Source organism: Cygnus atratus, chromosome 24 (assembly GCF_013377495.2).
Source record: "Cygnus atratus isolate AKBS03 ecotype Queensland, Australia chromosome 24, CAtr_DNAZoo_HiC_assembly, whole genome shotgun sequence".
In the NCBI taxonomy this organism is placed as follows: Eukaryota; Metazoa; Chordata; class Aves; order Anseriformes; family Anatidae; genus Cygnus; species Cygnus atratus.
Genome location: NC_066385.1, coordinates 5,294,636 through 5,314,385, shown reverse-complemented (window position 1 = coordinate 5,314,385; position 19,750 = coordinate 5,294,636). Strand labels below are relative to the sequence as shown.

The window sequence follows — 19,750 nt, the reverse complement described above, 5'->3', positions numbered from 1 at the left end:
GAAAAAACCTGCGCCTGGAAGGAGCCGATTAGCGGCGAGCCGTCTTTGTAGCGCCACGAAGGGCTTGCAGAGGGAGCTGTTTCCGACAGCTCCCGTGCCTGGGAAAAGTGCCCAGCTTTCCGCAGCCGCCCCATTTCCGTGTCCGCCCTGGCCTCTCGTGCCTCCCAGCCGCGAGTGGGCTCCGCCATGCCTGCACCCAGGGGATTTGCACGGGGCTGGGGGGCTCGAAACAGCCCAGCCTGGCTGTGAGGGGGCTGTGGGTGAGGGTCCTGCACCAGGACCCCCATGAGGACACCCCAAAGGGCTGCGGGGAGGAGGGATGGAGGTGTTGGGCCGGCCGTCCCGTGTCCCCGTGGCCGCAGGCAGCGCCGCAGGTGACTCACGGGCTGTCGACGTAGCCCTGGCTCTGTGCGCCAGCTCGCCCCGTGTCCCTGAGTCACCGCAGCCTCGTGGCAGGTTGTCACCGTGCGTCACTGGCCCGCGAGCCCCTTCGCCCAGCTGCTTGCCCCGGTATGGGGCAAGTGGCCAGAAGCACCCCGAGGAGGCCACCGTCGGAAAAATCCCCCAAAACACCTGGCCAGGAGCAACCTTCAGTGACCCAGCGGTTCCATCCTCTGCCCCAAGGTACTGTCACCCCCCTGGGATCCTTCACCCTTGTCCCCAAAGTTTCCCCGAGAGCAGCAGCGCTCGGGGACACGGGTGGCTCATTTGGGGACGGGGCTGAGCGCCTCCCCCCTGCGCGGAGCAGGACCTGGCTCCTGGGCTCTGTTTCTGGGGGCAGGGGGGAATTAAGGGACGGAAAGCGAAACGGTATGTTTCATCGGCGGAATCTTTTGTTTTGCTTTGCCAAAAGGCTGCTTTCTCAGCCCAGAAGTCAAAACGCGGCAGGGGTTGTGCTGCGCATCCCTGCCCCAGCCTTCCCCCAGGGCTGGGACCCCCAGGCTGGGGAGGGGGGGAGGAGGAGGAGGAGGGAGCTCCGGCGCTGCAGCCTCCACAGCTGCTCTCAAAGCCCACAATTGCAGCCAAAAAAAAAAAAAAATAATAGTAAAAAAAAAAAGCAGCAGCACAAAGCCGGGCAGCCCCCGCGGCCGCCCTGCCCCTCCTCTCCTCGGCTGGGCTGTTCCCAGCGCCGCCTTCCAGCAGCCCGGTCCCCGCGGTGGGGAGTGGGGGGAGGAAGAGGAGGAGGAGGAGGAGGAGGAAGAGGCCAGGGAAGCGAGAGGGGAGGGAACGGGGCAGCCCCTTCCTGCCCGGCCCCGGCCCCAGCCCCCGCCGTGCCTCAGTTTCCCCGAGCGCCGAGCCCTGGAGGTGAGTGGGGAGGGGACGGGCAGAGCATCCCCGGGGTGGGGAGGGGAGCACCCCGCTGCCCCCTTCCCAGGGGACATCCCGGACAGCACCCCATCCTGGGAGCATCGCTCTGCCGGCTGCCGAACCCCAAGGGGTGATTTTGGGGTGGGGGCGCGCACCAGGGGGGGTGCTCAGCCCCGCTGTGCACCAGCAGCGGTCCCCCGGGTGCCGTGTGGGGCTGCTCGGTGGCGGTGGGAGCGCTTTGTCCCCCCCAGGACAGGTGAGGGGGTCTCCCTGAAGCCCCTCTGAGTGTCCCCAGGGGCAGCAGGATCCCCCCGGTCCTCCCTGCCAGCCCCTCTGCTCTGCTCCCCGCGGGGCAGAGGGAAAAGGGAGCAGCCCCCCTCCTCCTGGAGCCTTCCCCAGTAGCACCAGTGCTCCCAGTGCCGAGCTGGAAGAGCTTTGCAAAGGGAGAGGGGCTTCCCCCATCCCAGGAGGATGCTCTGTTGGCCTCCTCTCCACCTCCCTCCATCCACTGTTTTGCCCCAGCCCCTGGTGGTCCCAGCCCCACTTTTTGGGGTGCAGAGACCCTGGGGTTCGTGAGCCCGCTGCCCCCCCCCCCCCCCCAGGCACATCTGCTGCTGCTCTGGTGGCAGAGCATCCCCAGCAGCAGGAGGCCGGAGCAGAGGCCGGGCTGAGTTATTTTTGCCTGCAGCCATTCTCGGCCCCAGCCCAAGCACTTCCCGGAAGCGTGCTGGTGTAAAACTGCGTCAGGCGAGGGACAGAGCTGTCCCCGTACCCTTGGCCGCGGTCAGACTGGTGGTCCCATGGGGACAGCTGGGGCTGGAGATGAAGGAGAAGCGGGAGGAGGAAAGAGACGCGAAGGCTGGCTGCTCGCAGACTTCCTCCTGCAGCAAAACTCGGCTGCAGGAGGCAGCTCTTCCTGCGCGCCCCAAGGGGGTGGCGCTGAGCGGGGGGACGAAGGCGAGCCCTTGGTGCTGAGCAGCTCGGAGGCTGGGGGTGAGATACCCTGGAGCGACATCTGACGGGGCTGGGCTGTGGTTTTGGGGATCCCCTGCAAAGGACGGTGCCAAAATGCCCCGAGAAGGGCACGCTTCTGCTGGTGGTGGCCGCAGGAGCCGCAGCTGGGACCTGCCTGTGGTTGGTACCCTGGGGATTTTGGTACCCTGGGGCTTTCAGCATGAGCTTCCCAGGTTTTTTTTTTTTTGCAGCAGCAGCCAGCCCCTTGCTGGGGCCAGTGACAGGTCTGTCCCTCTCCTTCGCCCTTCTCCCAGCAGCCGCACCCTGGGGAATGAGGGGGGCTCGGGCACTGCTGCAGTGCCCGGAGCTGCCACGAACCAAGGGTTTGGCCAGGACGTGCCCACACACACACTCCCCGGCTCCAACCGGAGCAGCCGCCTGATTTTTCTCCTTCCTGCAAGGATTAAAGCTGGGCCAGATAAGGGCCGGCTTCTGGGCGTTGGCTGGGGCCATCTCCGTGCCCGGAGCCACACCGGGGAGGAGGGCACTTCCCGGGGCAGTGGCCTCGCTGCGCCCCCTGAGCACAGTGATGAGGATGGGAAGGGCACCGCCCGCTGCCTTTAGCCCTTCCAGCAGCAGTGCAATGAGGGTAGTCACCAAAAACAGGATTTGGGGCTGCCCCATCGGGTGGTCCCGAGGGCTGCTCCATCCTGCCCATGGCGCTGATCGAGCTTGAGACCCTGGAAGGACCTTCCCGAGGTCCGGGCTGGGCTCAGCAGCATGGCCCCTGGGCTCTCCGGGCTGGATCCCCGACCCAGAGCAGCCCAGTCCGTGCTGGGAGCCCCCTCACCAGCAAGGGGAGAGGCCCAGCTGCAAGGGAATCTGCTGCTGCTGCTGGAAACCCTCCCAGCCCGCATTAGCTCACCGCAGGCCCGTGTCCTTTCCCACCCTCTTTCCATGTGCCTGGAGGACACGCGTGTTTGCTGGCAGCCCAGAAACCCCACAACAGCTTCCCTGCCTTTTCCTAGCAGGCAAGGACAAGGGGGGGTGACCCCGTAAGCGAAACGGGGCATCCCTCCTCTGGGGTTGCTCTGCGTGCCCCAGCCCCAGGTGACGTCCCCGAGGGCTGCGTTTCTGCAGCCGCCCCGACCGGAGCCACCACGAGCTGAGTCAGGGCTGGCTGCAACCCCCACCTCCTCCCTCTGCCTCGCCGGGGCGGTTTTAAAGGCAGAAATGCAAAAAAGCAGTCACGCTGGGGCGTGGGGAGAGCAGAGCTGGGGGCAGCCCGGCTCAGCACCGTGCCCCCCCCACCCCCCCCCGGCTGGCACCAGCCCCTGTGGGCTGCAGGCTCTTTATTTGCAGCAGATCTGCAGGAGCTGAGTATCCGGGGAGGTTCCTGCCCTTGCTTGAAACTATCGTGGGGGGTTCAGGCATGCCAGAGGGGACGCGGAGTGCCAGCCCGAGCATCGCTTCCGTAGGAAACTCGGTGTAACACAAGGCTTGTTGTTCTGCCTCCTCCGAGCTTCCTCGCCGAGCCCAACGCGCCGGGGCTGGAAAAGTTCCCTGGCATGGGGAGCTCCCGTCCCCGGGGGGGGGTGGGGAACCGAGGGCTGGAGATGGAAGGGGTGCTCCCAGCGTGGGTGCTTCATGGCCCCCGTCCTGCCCCGCTGCCCCGGGGTGCTGCGTGTCTGCGGCAGTGTGAGCTCCCCGGGGAAAAAGCCGCAGTGCCCGGAGCAGCCTCCCGGGGTGGAGGAGGGAAGGAAGCTGTGGGCTGGCGTGTCTGCCTGCTCCGGTCAGGTTGGCAGCGCTGCCTCAGTTTCCCCCGGCTTTTCTGCTCCTTATTTCCCCCTGGCACCACGCGGAGGGTGCTCGGAAATCTGCCCCCGCTGCCACGAACGCGTGGCTTGTGCCCTTCGTCCCCGCGCCGCCACCCTGGGGACCCGTGGGCACCTGCTCCAGCCCAGCTGGCTGCTTCGTCCTTGTGTCTGCTCAGGCAGGAAGAGGTTAAAATGCTGAGGTTTCCTGTTTGTGATGCTCGGGAGGTGCACAATCACTTTGCGTCCTCTGAGGCACTGTTGGAAGGAGACCGGGCTTGAAAACCAGCTGGAATTCGGCGCCGAATTCGGGGTTCCAGCGCCGAAACGCCTCTCCCTGCCCCGCCGAAGGCAGCGCGGCTCGGCTGCGGCGTCCTTCCCCCTGCGGCGTCCTTCCCCCCCTCCGGCACCTCGCTGCGGAGCCGTGGGGCCGGCCGCTGCCTTCGGGGAGCTCTGCGTGAGGGCAAAGCTCAATGGTTCAAAGGTAGGAGCGCGGCGGCTCCTGGGCAAGACTTTTCACTGGGCTGCTCCTCCTCGCTGCCTTCGCCGGCTGCCGTGCGGGGCTGGGGAGGTTTTTCCCAGCCCCGGGGTTTGGCGAGGATTTCCCAGCCCCGGGGTTTGGGGATGGCTGGAGAGGGCAAAGCTTCGTGCTGCGGGCTGTGCCAGGATAAGGTGGCACGGGATGGTGCTCGGCTCGCGGTGGCACCGGGGCTGGGGGACGGTGCCGGGCGCTGGGGCGGCTGCAGGGAGCGTACGGGGAGGGTTTGGGGGATGCTCTGCTCCCCGGCTCTCGCAGAGAAGATGATTGCCGGGGCCATCGGTGCGGTGGTTTGCTTATTTTTCATTTCCCCCCCGTTGCTTCCTCCCTGCTCGTCTCTGCGTGCCTCGAGGCTGGCAGCTTCCGCCCTGCTGGGGCAGCAGAGGTGGAGGTGGGCGCGAATCTTCCCCTCTCTGCTTGCAAAACCCATCCCGCTCCTTCCTGCCCCGTGGGTGCTGAGCAGCCGGATTTTGCTGTTTTTTGGGGCAGCTGCTAAATTGGGGCCCTGCGGTTTATCCTGGCAGCCGGGGCCCCTTGGCTGCCCCGTCACAAGGAGGAAGGAAGCGGTGTCTTTGCTCCAAACCTCCCCGCTCTGCTCTCGGTCGCTGCAGGTACACGCGGCGCAGAGGAAGCCGCTCGCCACCCGCAGCCGTCCCCATCCCCTCCCCTGACGTCACCCGCAGCAGGGTGACACCGTGGCTCGCCGGGTGCAGCACCCAGGGGAGGCTCAGCCAAACGCTGTCAGAAAGAGGACAGATTTCGGCGTCACCGTCACCCAAATCGCCACGGGGTCCGCGACAGCTGCAGCCCCCGCTGGGAAACCTCGCGCCGAGACACCAGGTCCTGCAGCATCCCCGGGAAGGATGGGGGCTCAGGGGGGTCCCCCGCTTGTCCCTGCTGTCCCTGCTTGTCCCTGCTGTCCCTACTTATCCCCGCTGTCCCACCAGGCTGCCAGCTGAGGCAGGATGAGCGTGCCGGACGGTGAGCCGGCCAACCCGGCCCATGCGCTGTTCGAGAGCTTCCTGCGGGCCGGGCAGTGCCAGGAGGTGCTGAGCTGCTTCGGGGAGCTGTGCCGGCAGCTGGGGCTGCAGGGCAGCGGGCTGCAGCTCTACCACGGCCTCAAGGCTGGCCTCAACTACTGGAATGCCAAGGCCCTGTGGAGCAAGCTGGATAAGAAAGCTGGGCACAAGGACTACGACCAAGGCACGGCCTGCGCCAACACCAAGGTACCGGTGGCCGTGGGGTGTGGGTTTGGGTCCCTCCGTGCCCCGTGCTGTGTCCCTGGGGTGAGGGCATCTGCTGGGACATCCTCACTCGCACCCTGGGGGGGCAGGATGTGCCCTTTGGGATGCTGCTGGGGTTGTTAATTAGCCCTGCTGCCCCTCCGTGGCGTAAAGGTGCCACCCGGTCAGCCACATCCCTCCTGTCCCCACCCTGGGGACAGTCCCACGGGGGCTACGAAGGGTCAGAGGGACATACCAAGCCCTTAGGGAGCCAGCACTGGGTGTCCCCCTGGGGCTGGGGACTCCCCTTCTGCCCCCTTTCCCAGGGCTGACAGCTTTTGTCCCCGCTGCCGGTGCCCTGTCACCTCCCGGCTGGCGCGACTTCAAACTTCAGAGCCCGATGCTGGCGAGAATTTCCCCGTTCCCCATCTGCTGCAGAGGGGAAGCGTGGGTGCCTTATCTCGGCCAGCATTTAATTGCTGCCGTTGCAATTTGCCACCGTGCAAAGGCAAGGTTCAGCCAGGGGAGGAGGGGGGGGGGGGGGGTCACCCCGCAGGGCCCCCGCTTTGCAGGGAGCAGCACCGGGGAGCAAGGAAGGGGAGCAGGGAGGGCCTGATCCTGCACTAGGACGGGGTGGGGGGAGATGCTGAGCCCCAAGACTTTCCCCCCTCCGTGGTCGCGGGGAGGACTCGTCCCCCATCCCACCGCCCGTCCCCTCCGCAGTGCCTGGTGGTGGGGGCTGGCCCCTGCGGGCTGCGGGCGGCCATCGAGCTGGCGCTGCTGGGCGCCCGCGTGGTGCTGCTGGAGAAGCGCGACGCCTTCTCCCGCAACAACGTCCTGCACCTCTGGCCCTTCACCATCCACGACCTGCGGGCGCTGGGCGCCAAGAAGTTTTACGGGCGCTTCTGCACCGGCACCCTGGATCACATCAGTGAGTTGGGTGCTGGGGTGCTCCCCGGGGACCGGGGCGGGGGACACGTGGATGTGGGTGCAGCTCCCGGTGCCCCCCTGTCCCCTCGCAGGCATCCGTCAGCTCCAGCTCATCCTGCTGAAGGTGGCCCTGCTGCTGGGCGTGGAGGTGCACATCAACGTGCAGTTCAAGGACCTCCTGCCCCCCGCCAGCAAGGGGGACGGCCAGGGTAAGGCACCGGTGGCGTCCCCGGGGGCAAAGACAGGGCTGCGGCGGTGGCTCTGAGCCCTTCGGGGAGGGGACGAGGCGCAAATGGTGCCCACCCCAGTCCAGACCCATGCCATGACCCCCCCCCCCCCTTCCGCAGGCGGCTGGCGGGCTGTGCTGCAGCCCAGCTCCTCTCCCCTCAGCCACTACGAGTTCGACGTCCTCATCTCGGCCGGCGGCGGCAAGTTCGTCCCCGAAGGGTTCAAGCGGAAGGAGACGCGGGGGAAGGTGGCCATCGGCATCACCACCAACTTCGTCAACCGCAACAGCCGGGCTGAGGTGGAGGTGTCGGAGATCAGCGGCGTGGCGCGGATCTACAACCAGAAGTTCTTCCAAAACCTCTACAACAAAACAGGTCGGCGGTCCCCGAGCGGTGACGGAGGGCCTGGGGTGGGGGGGTTCCCGTTTATCCCCTGGTGCAACTGGGATGCCCCCCCTGGGGTGGGATGTGTGTCCCCATAGGGTGCCTGCCATTTATCCGCCGGTGTAACCTGGGTCTCAGCCCTGAATGTTCCGCCCCTGGGGTGGGATGAGTGTCCCCGCACCGTGCCCCCACGCAGGGGACATTTGGTGGCCCCACACGGCTCAGCTCAGCCCCTTCCCCATCGCCAGGTATCGACCTGGAAAACATTGTCTACTACAAGGATGACACTCACTATTTCGTCATGACGGCCAAGAAGCAGAGCCTGCTCAAGAAGGGGGTCATCCTGCAGGTGAGGCGGGCAGGATCCGGCCCCAGGAGCTGGCTGTCCCCCTGGGCTGGGGGGCAAACGCCACCGCCCGCAGCCTGACCGCATTCACCCCGTCCCCATCCCCGCAGGACAAACCGGACATCGAGAGCCTCCTGTCCGATGAGAACGTGAACCGGGACGCCCTCCTCAGCTACGCCAAGGAAGCCGCCAATTTCTCCACCAACTACCGCCTGCCCGAGCTGGAGTTCGCCCTCAACCACCGGGCCCTGCCGGATGTCGACATGTTCGACTTCACCTGCATGACGCGCTCCGAGAATGCGGCGCTGGTGCGGGAGCACAACGGGGCGCGCCTGCTGCTCGGGCTGGTGGGCGACTGCTTGGTGGAGGTGAGGGCCGTGCCTCGGTTTCCCCTCTCCCAGCAAGGGCTGCCTGATGCGTTTATTGCGGTGTGTTCCCCATCCCTGAGTGCTTCTCGCCCCGGCTGCCCGCTGCACCTCGTCCCCACGGGCACGCTCCCCAGTAATGGAAGCATCTGGGGCCGCGTCCCCAAAGCATCCCCCGGTAGCGGGATGCTTTGGTGGGGATGGGGGTCGTCCCTTCTGCATTCCCACCGGAGATTTTTCGGGGTTGGAGGAGCAGCCCGGCTCCTCCCCAGACGTGACTGCATCGGCGGCAGCGTCTGGCTGCAGCCATGGGGCTGGGGAGGAGACGTCTGTCCGTCCGCTCCCCGCGCGTCTCGCTGTCTCTCCCCGCTTTCATCTCCGGCCAAGCCCGGCAGCTCCGCGCCTCCTCCCAGCCGCCCCGACCGGCCGCGCGGCTCCAGCCCCATCCCTCTCTCGCCTTTTTCTCCGCAGCCCTTCTGGCCGCTGGGCACCGGTGTGGCCAGGGGCTTCCTGGCCGCCTTCGATGCGGCGTGGATGGTGCGGCGGTGGGCGGCCGGGACCCCCCCGCTGGAGGTGCTGGCCGAGAGGTGAGAGCCCCCCCCCAGTCCCACTGGGCTGATCCCAAACTGGGATTTCTGTGTCCTCGGTGGGGTGGCCAAAAAGGGGCCGTGTCCCCGCGGTGGCACCCAGCGCTGTTCCCCCACGCCCAGGGAAAGCATCTACCAGCACCTTTCGCAAACCTCCCCGGACAACACCAACAAGAACATCAGCCAGTACAGCATCGACCCGGCCACGCGCTACCCCAACATCAACCTGCACGCCATCAAAGCCAACCAGGTACCCGGCCCCGAGCTTTAGGGGGTTTTGGGGTACAGAGCCCCAGCTCTCCGTTTCCCAGCCCCGCTCGGGCACGGAGGAGAGCAGCCATCCTGCTTAGCCCCCACCGAGGGCCGGGTGACACCGGTTTGCAAGGTTCCCTCTCCCCTGGGGTTGTCAGGCTGAGGCTGTGGGTCCCCAGGGAGCGTAACGCATTTCCCATTGGGAATGCAGGTGGTGCTGGGGAGGTGCTGGTAGCGGGGGGGGGGGGTCTGGGTGTCCCCCTCACCAGGGTCAGCTCCCGGCACGGTGCCATGGGCTCGGTGCGGTTGGTGACCTGCGTGTCCCCGCTGGCAGGTCCGGGACCTCTACCTCGTGGGCGTGGTGGAGGTGGACCACAAGAAGAGGAGAGACAACCGGCTCAGCACCGGTAGGAGCGAACGGTCCTGCCCCAGCCCCTCCCCGCCACCAGGACCCCCCTGGCAGCCCACGGCGGAGCGGCTCCTGCCCTGATTCCCCTCCCCATCCTCCTCCTCTCGTGCTGGAACCCTGGCTGGCTTCCAGGCGGCCGCTGCGCTCCTCCCAGCACCACCCGCGTCTCCATCCTGGTGGCACCGCTGCTTTCCGTCCCCTCTACCCCCGTGGGGACACGGCCTCCCCGCTGCCATCTCCGACAGCAGGGGTTGTCCCCTTCCTTCTGGTGCTGAGCCATGAAATATCGACGGGTGCTTTATCAACCCGTTCCTTGAGCTTTGGGGTGGGGAGGTTGCAGGGGGGGTGGTCCCTGGGGGGCTGTATTTAAAGTTAGGGGGGAGGGGGGTTTTGTGGAGGGGGTGTCCCCAGGGTGGGATGGGGACGCGTGTGCTGCCTCCCCAGCTGTCTCCGGAGACGCCTACGAGGAGCTGCTGCGGTGGTGCCAGGCCAGCACGGCCGGGTACCGCGGCGTGGAGGTGACCGACTTCACCACCTCCTGGACCAGCGGCTTGGCCCTCTGCGCCCTCGTCCACCGCTTCCGCCCCGACCTGGTGTGAGTGCCCGGCCCCCGGGACCCCCGCCCCGCAGAGCCCCCCCATCACGGCGCCCACCCTCCCCGCAGGGATTTCCACACCGTGGACCCCCAGGATCCCGTCGGGATCCACCAGATGATGCTGGACATGGCGGAGCAGGAGCTGGGCATCCAACCCGTCCTCTCCAGCACCGAAATGGCCTCGATGGCGGAGCCCGACCGCCTGGGGCTCATCACCTACCTCAGCCAGTTCTATGAAGCCTTCAAGCCTTCTCCAGGTGCGGGATTTGGGAGGGGTTTATCCCACCCTGAGCCCCCACGGGGCCGGCTGGGTGCTGCCCGCTGTCAGGGTGCAGCCCCAGCACGTCCCCTCTGCGCAGCGCTGGCGGAGGTCAGCAAGAAGCCGCTGTCCCCCCGCGGCACGAGGGGCGCCATCCTCTTCCTCAGCAAGCTGCAGAAGAGCCGCACCCTGACCCACAAACGTGCCCAGGTGAGCACCCCACCGCCACCCAGCCCCTCGTGCCACCCCCACGGCCGTGCCCCCCAGCTCTGAGCCCCCCGTTTATGTCGGCAGGAGAGCGCCCAGAAGGACCCCGAGGCCAAAAAGAGCCACAGGGACGCCGAGGTGGGTCCGCACCGCGCACCACGAGGGATGTTCCAGGGGGTGCAACCCACGAGGGGACAACGGGTGCTGACCCCCCCCCACCTTGGCCTGCTCTTAGGTGGACGCGGCGCTGGACAGAGAGGCTCTGGATGGTGACCACAGCCTGCCACCAGCCGCTGCCACGGACCCCGGGCAGGTTGGTCCTTGCTTTGCCCTGGGGAGGGGACCCGGGTGGGCACGGGGAGGGGGGTGGCAGCACGGCAGCTCCTCCTGCACATGGGGCCAAGCCAAGGGCTGGGACCGGGGCTGCACAAGCGGACGCCCACGGGCTGGCGGCTCCTCCCAGCAAATTTCCTGACCCAACTGGTTTTCGGGAGCCGAGACCTGCCGCTCCCTCCGTGGTGCCAGCAGCGAGCAGCTCGGCGAGGCAGAGGGGGGGGGCAAAGCCCCATGCCCCCCTCCCCAGCACCCGCAAAGCCCCGGGGCTGGGTGGGTGCCACCACTCCGTGCCCCCACAACCCTCCCTCTCCTCCCGCAGCCGCCGGCCCGCGGGGAGAGCAGCGACGCCTGCTACTTCTGCGGCCGGCGCGTCTACATCCTGGAGCGGGCCAGCGCCGAGGGACGCTTCTTCCACCGCGGCTGCTTCCAGTGCTGGCAGTGCGGGGCCACGCTGCGCCTGGGCGACTACGCCTTCCACGAGGAGGACGGTGAGCAGGGCTTGGGGACGGGGTGCTGGGGACGGGGTGCTGGGGACGGGTGGCTTTCTGTTCTGCAACCTCTTTGCTCACTCGTCACATGCTCGTGCCCCCACTCCAGGTCATTTTTACTGCTTGCTTCACTACCCCAACGCCCCCGGTATGGATATGCCCCCCAGTGAGCCGCCGGTGCTGCCCGATGGGGTAAGTAGCCGTAAATCCCCATAGGTGAAATCGGGCCCCCAAAAGTTTTGGAGGGGGATGGATGCTCGTTCTGGCCCCACGGTGCATCACCCCTGGCTTTGCCCTAGGATGTCAATGCCAACCGCACGTTTTCGGACGCTGGGAGCCCCTGTGCGTCCCCTGAGGGCGAGGAGGTGCTCGGGTCCCCGCAGTCCCCGCCGGCAACCCCAGAGCTGGGGGAAGAACCCGGGGCAGAAGAGGATGCTGCAAGCACCGGCGAGGTGGAGGAGCAGGAGCTGCCGCCCTCGGGGCCGGACGACGTCCCGGAGGAGGACGAGGGTCCCGGCGCAGAGCCCCGACGGGAGGTGGAGGAGGCTGAGGAGGGAGGAGGCAGGAGGAAGATCGTCCTCTCGCCCCTGGAGAAGCTCAGCCTGTCCACGCTGAGCCTCACCGGAGATGCGGAGGCCGAGGCGCCCCCAAAGCCGGCCCGGCTGCGGCTGCGAGCGGCGCCCGAGGCCATGCCTGCCCTGTGGCCGGGGCTGGGTGCCTGGGAGGAGGAGGAGGACCACGAGGTGGACATGGAGGAAGGTGGGTGGCTGCCTGCTGGGATCTCCGGGTCCCTCCTGCGCCCTGCCATGCCCCACTGCTGCTGGGCGGCCTGAAACAGCTCTTTTTTTTTGGGGGGGGGGGGGGGGTGCAGATTCAGAGGAGAGTGACAGCGAGGAAGAGGAGGAGGAGGAGGAGGAGAAGGAAGGCCTGGACCTGGGCACCATGGGCGAGTCTGTGAGTGCTGTCCCCAAATGGCGGTGACCCCACTGGGCTCTCACTGCTCTGATGCCGAGCTCTCGGGGCCGGCCCTGCCTGACCCCTGCGTCCCTTTACAGTGCCCGATCCTCGGGGACGTGAAGTACGCCACCTGCAAGCGCACGCTGCCCCGCCGGGTGCGGGAGGAACAGATGAAACGGTTCTGCAAAGCCCAGGTAGCCCAGATGGGCTCAGCCAGATCCCCATCTCCATCCCCATCCCATCCCATCCCATCCCATCTCATCCCATCCCATCCCATCCCATCCCATCCACCGGGATGCTCTGGACCACGTCTGAGCGCTGCCCTCCCTTCGCAGGCCATCCAGAGGCGGCTGGAGGAGATCGAAGTGACCTTCCGCGAGCTGGAGCAGCAGGGCATCAAGCTGGAGAAGTTCCTCCGGGATGAGGGAGGTAAGGACAGGGCGCCGGGGCCCCGTGGTGCCCAAGGTTGGGGTCTGCACCCCACTCATCCCCCCCCCCCCCCCCCCCCCCGCCGCCCCACAGGCAGCCCTGCCGACCAGAAGACGCAGTGGATGAACCAGCTGCTGTACCTGGTGCAGAAGAAGAACAGCCTGATGTCCGAGGAGTCGGACCTCATGATTGCGTAAGGCTGGGGGAGAGGCTGCCTGGGACTCCCCCCCCCCCCCCAACCCCAAATCCCCGACCCCATGCCCGGAACCCCCCCCTTCCCTCCCCGCAGGGTGCAGGAGCTGAAGCTGGAGGAGCAGCAGTGGCAGCTCGACCAGCAGCTGCGCTGGTACATGGAAAAGGAGGGTAAGCAGCCGTGCGGGATGGGGGGAGCGGGGCCAGGCTTGGGACTCCCCCCCCGCCCCCTCGGCCCCACTGCAGTCCCCTGCTCCCGCAGAAGCCCTGAAGACAGCCGAAGACTGCGTGGCCGAGAAGGAGATCCTGGCGCAGCTGCTGGACGTGGTGAACAAGCGCAACGCCCTCATCCAGATGCAGGAGGAGAAGCGGCTCAGCGAGCTGCACGCCTGACGGACCCCCCCCTGGTTCCTCGCGGGGGAGCGTGAGCAGATCCCTCCCCCCCCCCCGGCCGACCACCACCCTGAGCTGCCTCGCGGGCAGCTGCTGCCGTGGCAAAGCCAGGTCCCCGCTTGCCAAAAGCTGCTGCGGAGGGGCCAGACCCGCCGGTGGATGCACGCGGGGGTGGCACCGAGGAGCACCCCCCAGCTCTGGGGTGCGGAGAGGGCGTCCCCACGTGTGGCTGGATCGCCTTTGCCTTGTGCTTGCTTGAAAACGAAATTTGCAGGGGGCATGAAACGCGTGGGCTGCAGTGGCTCTGCACAGAGCTTGCTAGAGGAGAAAAAAAAAAAAACCATGGGTTACCGGGGGTCTCGCCCGGCGCTGGAGATCCCACAGCTGTGACCCCTTCGAGGAGGACGCTGCCCAGACCCAACCGGCGGCATCGGAAGCTTTTGGTCCTGCAGAGCACCTCGTGCTCGAGCTGTGCTGCTGTCTTCTTTGGGACAGGCTGTGCCTGGTCCCGGCGGGTGAGGGGTCCCCAGCAGCACCCAGCCTGCCCTGTGCCTTGGCCCTCCCGGGCCCCAAAGGACTTCGCTCCTGGCAGTGAGGATGTGACCACGGCCACCACGGGGAGAGCTCAGCGGAGATGCCAGGTGTGTAGGGGCAGCATCAGGAGTAGCCCTGGGAAGCCACCAGAGGAGACCCATCCCATCCCAGGACATCCATCCCAATCTGGCATTTTCATCCCAACCTGGGACATCCATTTCAAGCCAGGACATCAATTCCAACCTGGGACATCCATCCCAACCCGGGACAGCCATCCCAACCTGGAATATCCATCCCAATCTGGCATTTCCATCCCAACCCGGGACATCCATCCCAGCCCGACCCGTCTGGCTCTACAAATGGGACCAGCAACAGCCAGAGCGGCCTGAGCGCACAGCTCTGCATCTCTGCTTCTGGGTGCCGCTGTCCCCGTCCCCTGCAGGAAACCAGGGTCACAAACCTCCACGTGAGGCTTAGGGGGACGGGGACATTTAACCAGCAGCTCTCCCGGTGGATTTTGCCTAGGGCTGGCACCACGTGCGTGTGACACAGAGGACAAGAGCCGCCGGTGGCTGTTTCCTCCTTGCCCCTTTGGGGTTCTTCCTGCTTGCCGATGCCAAAGTGACCTTTGCACTGATCTCTCGGACCTTTAAGGAGTTGCCAGGTGCTGCGGGGCTGTCCCCACTGGTGACATGGTGCTTATGGCAGTCCCCGGCTGTGTTGGGCAGCCACGGGGGTGCTGGGCGCGGGCTCCTCTGTGGCCGCCCTCGCCCAACCGTTCCTCCCGTGCCCCCACACCTTCCCGGCTGCATTTCGTTTGGCCCTGCTGCAACCTCCCTCCCTTCGAATAAAGCCTCCCAGATGTGGCCCTAGGGCTAAAACACCGCCTTTATTTTCTCTCTGAGTCAAATCTGGCTGCCGGGGTGGCCCAAAGCTCTCATGGGGAGCCCCTGGGGCTGCCCCAGGCAGGGGGAGGCTGAGGTGCTCGCACCCCCCTGGCCACCCCGGGGTGTCCACCCAGGCAGAAAGGGCGTATTAAAAAAGACAATTAAAACCTGCCTCCGTCGTGGTTCCCACGAGGGCAAACGTTTTGTCCCAAAACCTTAATTCCACCCCAAAAGGCGGCTGTGGAACCTGCGCTACCGAGCCTGCCGCAGCACTGCTCACCAAAAACCCGAAGTCAAGGAGAAAAAGGGCCCGAGCCAGGTCAGGATGGGGCCGGGGGTGAACCCCCCAGCCCCAGTCAGGAGCGGCCGGGGCGCTCCTGCAGCACCCCCAGCGCCATCCGCATCTGCTCCTCGGTGCCCTGCAGCATCTTCACCTCGATGGTGTGGAAGAGGTGGAGGCCGGTGGCGAGGAGGAGGACGCCGAGGGCGAGGAAGGCCAGCAGGGCGAAGGAAAGCTTGGGGAAGGGCTGCCCATCCGCCAGCCCCGCCAGGGCGCCCAGCGCGGCCGCGGCCTGCAGCAGCAGCAGCAGCAGGGCCAGCAGGGCCATCCTGCCCGAGGAGTAGCGCTGCCGCCGCGCCGCCAGCAGCCCCACGCGCACCTCGGTCCGCGCCTCGCTCAGCACCTCCACCAGCGCCGGCACTGCGGGGACAAGGTGTGGGGAGGGGGTCAGCGGGGGAAGCATCCCACTCCCTACCCCTTTTTCTCCCCATCCCTGTGCCCCTCTGCCAGCTCCCTCCCCAAAAGGGGATGTCCCGGGAAGAGGAAGCATCCCCAAAATATCCTCTCCATCTCGAAGCTGGTCGGTTGTTCACCAGGACCCCCAATAAAAGGGGGGTGCTGGTGGTGTCCCCCCCACCCTTACCGGCCGTGCCGGGGGTGACACCCGCTGCCTGCCCCGTCCTCTGGACGTGCAGTGTCGCCATCACGGCCTCGTGGTCCGAGTAGGGGATGTCCGTGCCTGGGGCCGTCCCCGTGGTGGTCTGCAGCTCCTCGCACTTCACCGTGAAGCTGGAGCCAGCCTGGGCAGGGACACGGCGGGGTCAGGATGCGTCCCCTTCCATAACCCCCCGTCCCGGCCCCCCCATCACCTTGTAGAGGATGTAGTCGATGCGGATGCCCAGCGGGAAGGGCTGCAGCTCCGACTTGACGGTGAAGCGGTTGTTGGGGATCAGGGTGCAGCCGTCCTCGCAGCCCTGAGAGCAAGCACCACGTGCCATGTCCCGGCAGGGCCACGGACCCCGCTGCGGGGCAGGCAGCGCACGGGGGTGTCCCTCGAGCCCCCCGCTCAGCCCGTGCCGCTCACCTCGAAGTGCTTGGTCTCGGTGAAGGCGTCCCGCAGCCCCGTCCAGCAGCGCAGCAGCCGGATGCCCACGTCTTGGGGGTGCATGTTCAGGTCCCCTCCCAGCAGCACCACGTCGGCCGCCTTCGACGTGTGTCTGTAGGGACGGGACCGGCTCAGCCTCCCCTGCCACAGCAGGGGGAAAACTGGGACCCACCCCCCAGCCACAGTCCGCGGCCGCTCACCGGATGAATTGCAGCAGCTCCCAGGCTTGCACCACGCGGTGCGGCAGGTAGGCGTCCTTCTCCCGGCAGTACTCGGCGTGCAGCTGCAAAAAGCCGGGGGGCAAAGTGGCCGTGACCTCCTTCTGCAGCTCCTCTGCTGCTCCAGGGCTCCCTGCAACCCACCCGGCCCCTTTGGGGGGGGGGGGAGGGTCTCTCGGGTCCCGTGGCTGCTGGCTGACCCCATCAAAAGGACCCTCACCCCATTGCACAGCCCGGCTTTTGGGACACAGCCCCCCCCCACCCCACCCCACGCAATTGCTACAGCGAGGGGACAGCAAAGGCGGTGCGTGGCCACTCGTGTCCCCGCCACGCCGAGGTGCTCACGTGGGTGACGTAGACGTTGAAGACGATCCCGGAGATCTTAATGACGGCGAGCCCCACGGACTTCCCACAGAACCAGTCCCCGTGCTGGAGCTGGAGGAGGGGAAGGGGAGAGGTGGGGGCTGGCGCGGCTCCGTGGGGCCCGGGGGGGGGTGCCGCGTGCCCCCCACCCCACTCACCATGTAGGGGTAACCGTTGAGCGAGTACTGGTAGAGCAGCGTGTCCAGGATGGGGAACTTGGAGAAGATGCAGAGCCCGCTGCCGATGACACCACTGCGGGACGGGGGGGCACAGTGAGCGTGTGGCCCCCCCCCACATATCTCCCTCCCTCCAGCCCTGGGTCTGCCGTGCGTCCCCATGCACCGTGCTCCCCGGTGCCACGGGGCCAGGAGACCGACAGCACCCGCACCGTGGTCTCTCCACGGGGCAAAACCCCCCCGGCACAGCCCTGGGGACACCCGGGGGGGAATGGGGGAGCAGCGTGGCCCCTCTCACCTGCGGAAATAATGGGAGAAGGGGCAGCAGCCTCCCAGCTTCGCCTTCAGGTCGCTGTAGTCCCGCTCGCTCCATACCTGCAGGACAGCGGCACGGGCGGAGGACGGGCGCCCCTGGGCTTATGGGGCCGAGACCGGGCGCGCTCGGCTCACGCGTGGCCTCACCTCCTGCAGGAGCACCAGGTCGAAGCCCTCCTGGCACAGCCTGTCCCCGATGAGCCGGATGCGCTCCTGGCGCCGCTTGCTCAGGTAGCGGATGGCCCTGATGGAGAGGGGCAGGCGGTGACAGCTCGGGGGGACGGGGGGGGGGTTTGGGGCACGTGGGGACCCAGAATGAGGGGGGAGAGGGCGCTGGTAATGATACGGGGCAGGGTGCATCTGGGGGGGGAAGGGGAGGGCAGGGGGAAAGGGCCTCGTGGGGACATGGGGAAAAGAAGGGCGTGCAGGGAGCCTGTCTGGGGACAGATTTTCCTGCCTGCGAGCCAAGGAAACCCACACACAGATGGGGTGCAAATGGGGGGGGGCCCTTTCCTGGTGCGAGAAGGGGGAGTGAAGGTAGGGAGTGGGGACAAGGGGCACTGCCCAGCTGAGCACCTTGCGACCTTTTGGGGCTGAGAGAGCGGTGCGAACCCAAAATATAGGGGGCAGGAAGGTAGCCCCACGGCAAGGCCCTCATCCCCTGGGGTGGCTGTCCCCGTCTCCGTCCCCGCAGCCCCGTCGGACTCTGGACTCACCAGCAGTTGAGGTCGAAGACGCGGAGCCGCAGCGCGGGGTCCCCCTCCATCGCTCAGCGGGGCTCGGCCGGGGCTGGCAGGCTGCACCGGGCAGAGGAGGGGGTCCTGCAGGGAGCAGCCTTGGGGTGACGGCGCCCCAAGAGCCGGGGAAGCCGCGCTGCGGTGGCAGAGGGGCTGAGGCAAAGGCCGGGAGGGAGGAGCAGACAGGGTGCCCAGCCTCATCCACACCCTTCTCCCCGCTCCCATCCGCTGGCCCCATCCTGAACCCCAGATTCACCCCCCACCCCCCAAAAAGCGACCTGCCTGCCCAAACCGCACAGGTGACTTCTCCATCCTGAGGATGGGGACAGCGTGGGCACTGGTGGGCCAGGGAAGGGGTGCAGGCACCCAGACCCTCTGTTCCTGAGAGGTTCTCGCTGCGCACACTTTAACCCTGCCTTAAAGCACAGCTGCGAGGCAGGGCCCCCCCCCCACCCTGCTCCTATCTCCAGGACCTGGACCCTGAACCGGACCCGGCCTCGCTCCTCCAGCGCTCGCCTCCTGGGGAGTTCTTAAAAGTGCAAAAAGCAAACCCGGGGACACAGCTGGATGTGAGCGCTCCAACCGCCTGTCCCGAGGGGGCTGCCACAGGACCCCATGGCCACGACCTGTCCCGAGTGGGCCGCTCACGGGACCCTTTGGCCACGACCTGTCCCGAGTGGGGCCCCCACGGGACCCCTTGGCCACGGCTCCGCTTTGCCCTTCCCTGGCCGAAAGCTCCCCACGGAGCCTCCAGCAAGGTTTGAGCAGCAGCTCCGTGCTCCTGGCCCGGTGCCTGCCGCGGGGCTGAGCCCCCCCAAGGACCATCCCCAGCCCCCCCCCCAAGGGCCATCCCCAGCCCGGGGAGGGGGGGGGGGGGTGTTTCTGCTTCGCGGAGGGGGGAGCAGAAGGGCCGGGGTGCGGAGCTGGGAATGGGGCACGGAGCAGGGCGCGGAGCAACGTGGGGGGGGGGGAGGGGGGGGGCGCGGAGCCGGGTGCGGAGCCGGGAACGGGGCGCAGAGCCGGGAGCAGGGCGAGGAGCAACAGGGGGAGCGCGGAGCCTTGGAAGCAGGGCGCGGAGCCGGGTGCGGAGCCGGGAGTGGAACCGGGAGCTGGGTGCGGAGCCGGGAGCGGAGCAACGGGGCGGGGGGGGGGGGCGCGGAACCGGGCGCGGGGTGCGGAGCAACAGGCGGGGGGGGTGCGGAGCGGGGCCGGGGAGCGCAGCTCGGGACCGGACCTGGCCGGGGCCGGCAGCCGAGGGACTACGAGTCCCGGCGGGCAGCGCCGCGGGAAGGGGAGGGAGGGAAGGAAGCGGCCGGGGCGGTGCGCGGGGCTGCGGGGAGGGGCCGGGCCCCGGGGGGGGGGCAGCTCCGGGACCCGGGGCGGGGGCAGCCCCGAGACTCCGTCTCCGCGGCCGGCCCGGGGCTGGGGGCAACGGGGTCCCGCACCCGGGGTCCGGGGGTCCTCCCCCCCCCCCCCCCGGCCGCCCACCCGGGAGGCACCGGGTAGAAATAAACCCCTGGGGGGGGTGGGGGGGGGGTGATGATGGCGGGCGGGGCGGTTTGGTGTGCAAGAAGGGAAGTGCTGGAGCGTGGTCGGCGTTAAAGTGCAGCCCCCTGGGCCCCCTCGTTGTGGGGCTGGGTGTAGCACGTAGCCAAGGGGCTGCGGGAAAGGCTTTAGTAAGGCTTTAGTAAGGAGTTCGTACTGGGAGCATGGGCTCAGCCCTCCAGCACCTGATGGGCAAGGCTACGACCACCCAAAATATGGGTCTGTGACCCCCAGCGGGGGATTTGGGCTCCCCTTGCCCCCGATCTGGGGGGGGTGAGGCAGGGAAGTGGTGGCTGTAGGGGAAGGCAAACCCAGAAGGCACCCAAGCAACCGAGCAAACCCATGGCAAACCCGGCAGGCACCCGTCCAACCAGGCAAACCCATGGCAAACCCGGCA

General features: G+C 67.5%; 2 protein-coding genes across 7 annotated transcripts; one reads left to right on the top strand and one right to left on the bottom strand.

Moving 5' to 3' along the window:
- Positions 1 to 109: 109 nt before the first annotated feature.
- MICAL1 (microtubule associated monooxygenase, calponin and LIM domain containing 1) lies at positions 110 to 14,608 on the top strand. Of its 5 annotated transcripts, XM_050715277.1 has the most exons (27): positions 147 to 374; positions 457 to 624; positions 4,256 to 4,560; positions 5,226 to 5,454; positions 5,562 to 5,840; positions 6,561 to 6,768; positions 6,860 to 6,976; positions 7,115 to 7,369; positions 7,627 to 7,727; positions 7,835 to 8,092; positions 8,561 to 8,676; positions 8,800 to 8,926; positions 9,263 to 9,335; positions 9,782 to 9,932; positions 10,002 to 10,189; positions 10,292 to 10,401; positions 10,486 to 10,536; positions 10,634 to 10,711; positions 11,054 to 11,222; positions 11,332 to 11,414; positions 11,522 to 11,981; positions 12,094 to 12,176; positions 12,278 to 12,373; positions 12,515 to 12,608; positions 12,702 to 12,801; positions 12,898 to 12,971; positions 13,063 to 14,608. In XM_050715277.1, the coding sequence occupies exons 5-27, from the start codon at positions 5,580 to 5,582 to the stop codon at positions 13,191 to 13,193; spliced, it is 3,384 nt and encodes a 1,127-aa protein (XP_050571234.1). In that variant the 5' UTR covers positions 147 to 374; positions 457 to 624; positions 4,256 to 4,560; positions 5,226 to 5,454; positions 5,562 to 5,579; the 3' UTR covers positions 13,194 to 14,608. The 5 variants fall into 5 exon arrangements, with proteins under 5 accessions (XP_050571237.1, XP_050571234.1, XP_050571236.1 ...); XM_035569121.2 differs by lacking the exons at positions 147 to 374; positions 457 to 624 and adding an exon at positions 1,186 to 1,305; XM_050715278.1 differs by lacking the exons at positions 147 to 374; positions 457 to 624 and adding an exon at positions 1,279 to 1,305 and having other exon boundaries at positions 4,305 to 4,560.
- SMPD2 (sphingomyelin phosphodiesterase 2) lies at positions 14,594 to 19,118 on the bottom strand. Of its 2 annotated transcripts, none has more exons than XM_035569123.2 (11): positions 19,043 to 19,118; positions 17,788 to 17,892; positions 17,219 to 17,315; positions 17,055 to 17,131; positions 16,739 to 16,832; positions 16,563 to 16,652; positions 16,200 to 16,282; positions 15,979 to 16,111; positions 15,764 to 15,868; positions 15,538 to 15,694; positions 14,594 to 15,314 (listed from the first exon to the last, which is right to left on the bottom strand). In XM_035569123.2, the coding sequence occupies exons 2-11, from the start codon at positions 17,835 to 17,837 to the stop codon at positions 14,971 to 14,973; spliced, it is 1,230 nt and encodes a 409-aa protein (XP_035425016.1). In that variant the 5' UTR covers positions 17,838 to 17,892; positions 19,043 to 19,118; the 3' UTR covers positions 14,594 to 14,970. The 2 variants fall into 2 exon arrangements, with proteins under 2 accessions (XP_035425016.1, XP_050571244.1); XM_050715287.1 differs by having other exon boundaries at positions 17,788 to 17,868; positions 19,043 to 19,058.
- Between the last annotated feature and the right edge of the window lie 632 nt (positions 19,119 to 19,750).

Bases quoted from the DNA above. Each gene is read 5' to 3' on its own strand.
- MICAL1 (XM_050715280.1), top strand. From the start codon at position 5,580: ATGAGCGTGCCGGACGGTGAGCCGGCCAACCCGGCCCATGCGCTGTTC. The intron at 8,093-8,560 runs GTGAGGGCCGTG...TTTTCTCCGCAG, and splicing joins TGGGCGACTGCTTGGTGGAG to CCCTTCTGGCCGCTGGGCAC. The intron at 10,402-10,485 runs GTGAGCACCCCA...TTATGTCGGCAG, and splicing joins TGACCCACAAACGTGCCCAG to GAGAGCGCCCAGAAGGACCC.
- SMPD2 (XM_035569123.2), bottom strand. From the start codon at position 17,837: ATGGAGGGGGACCCCGCGCTGCGGCTCCGCGTCTTCGACCTCAACTGC. The intron at 17,316-17,787 runs GTGAGTCCAGAG...CCTCTCCATCAG, and splicing joins GTCTTCGACCTCAACTGCTG to GGCCATCCGCTACCTGAGCA. The intron at 16,112-16,199 runs GTGAGCGGCCGC...CCGTCCCTACAG, and splicing joins GAGCTGCTGCAATTCATCCG to ACACACGTCGAAGGCGGCCG.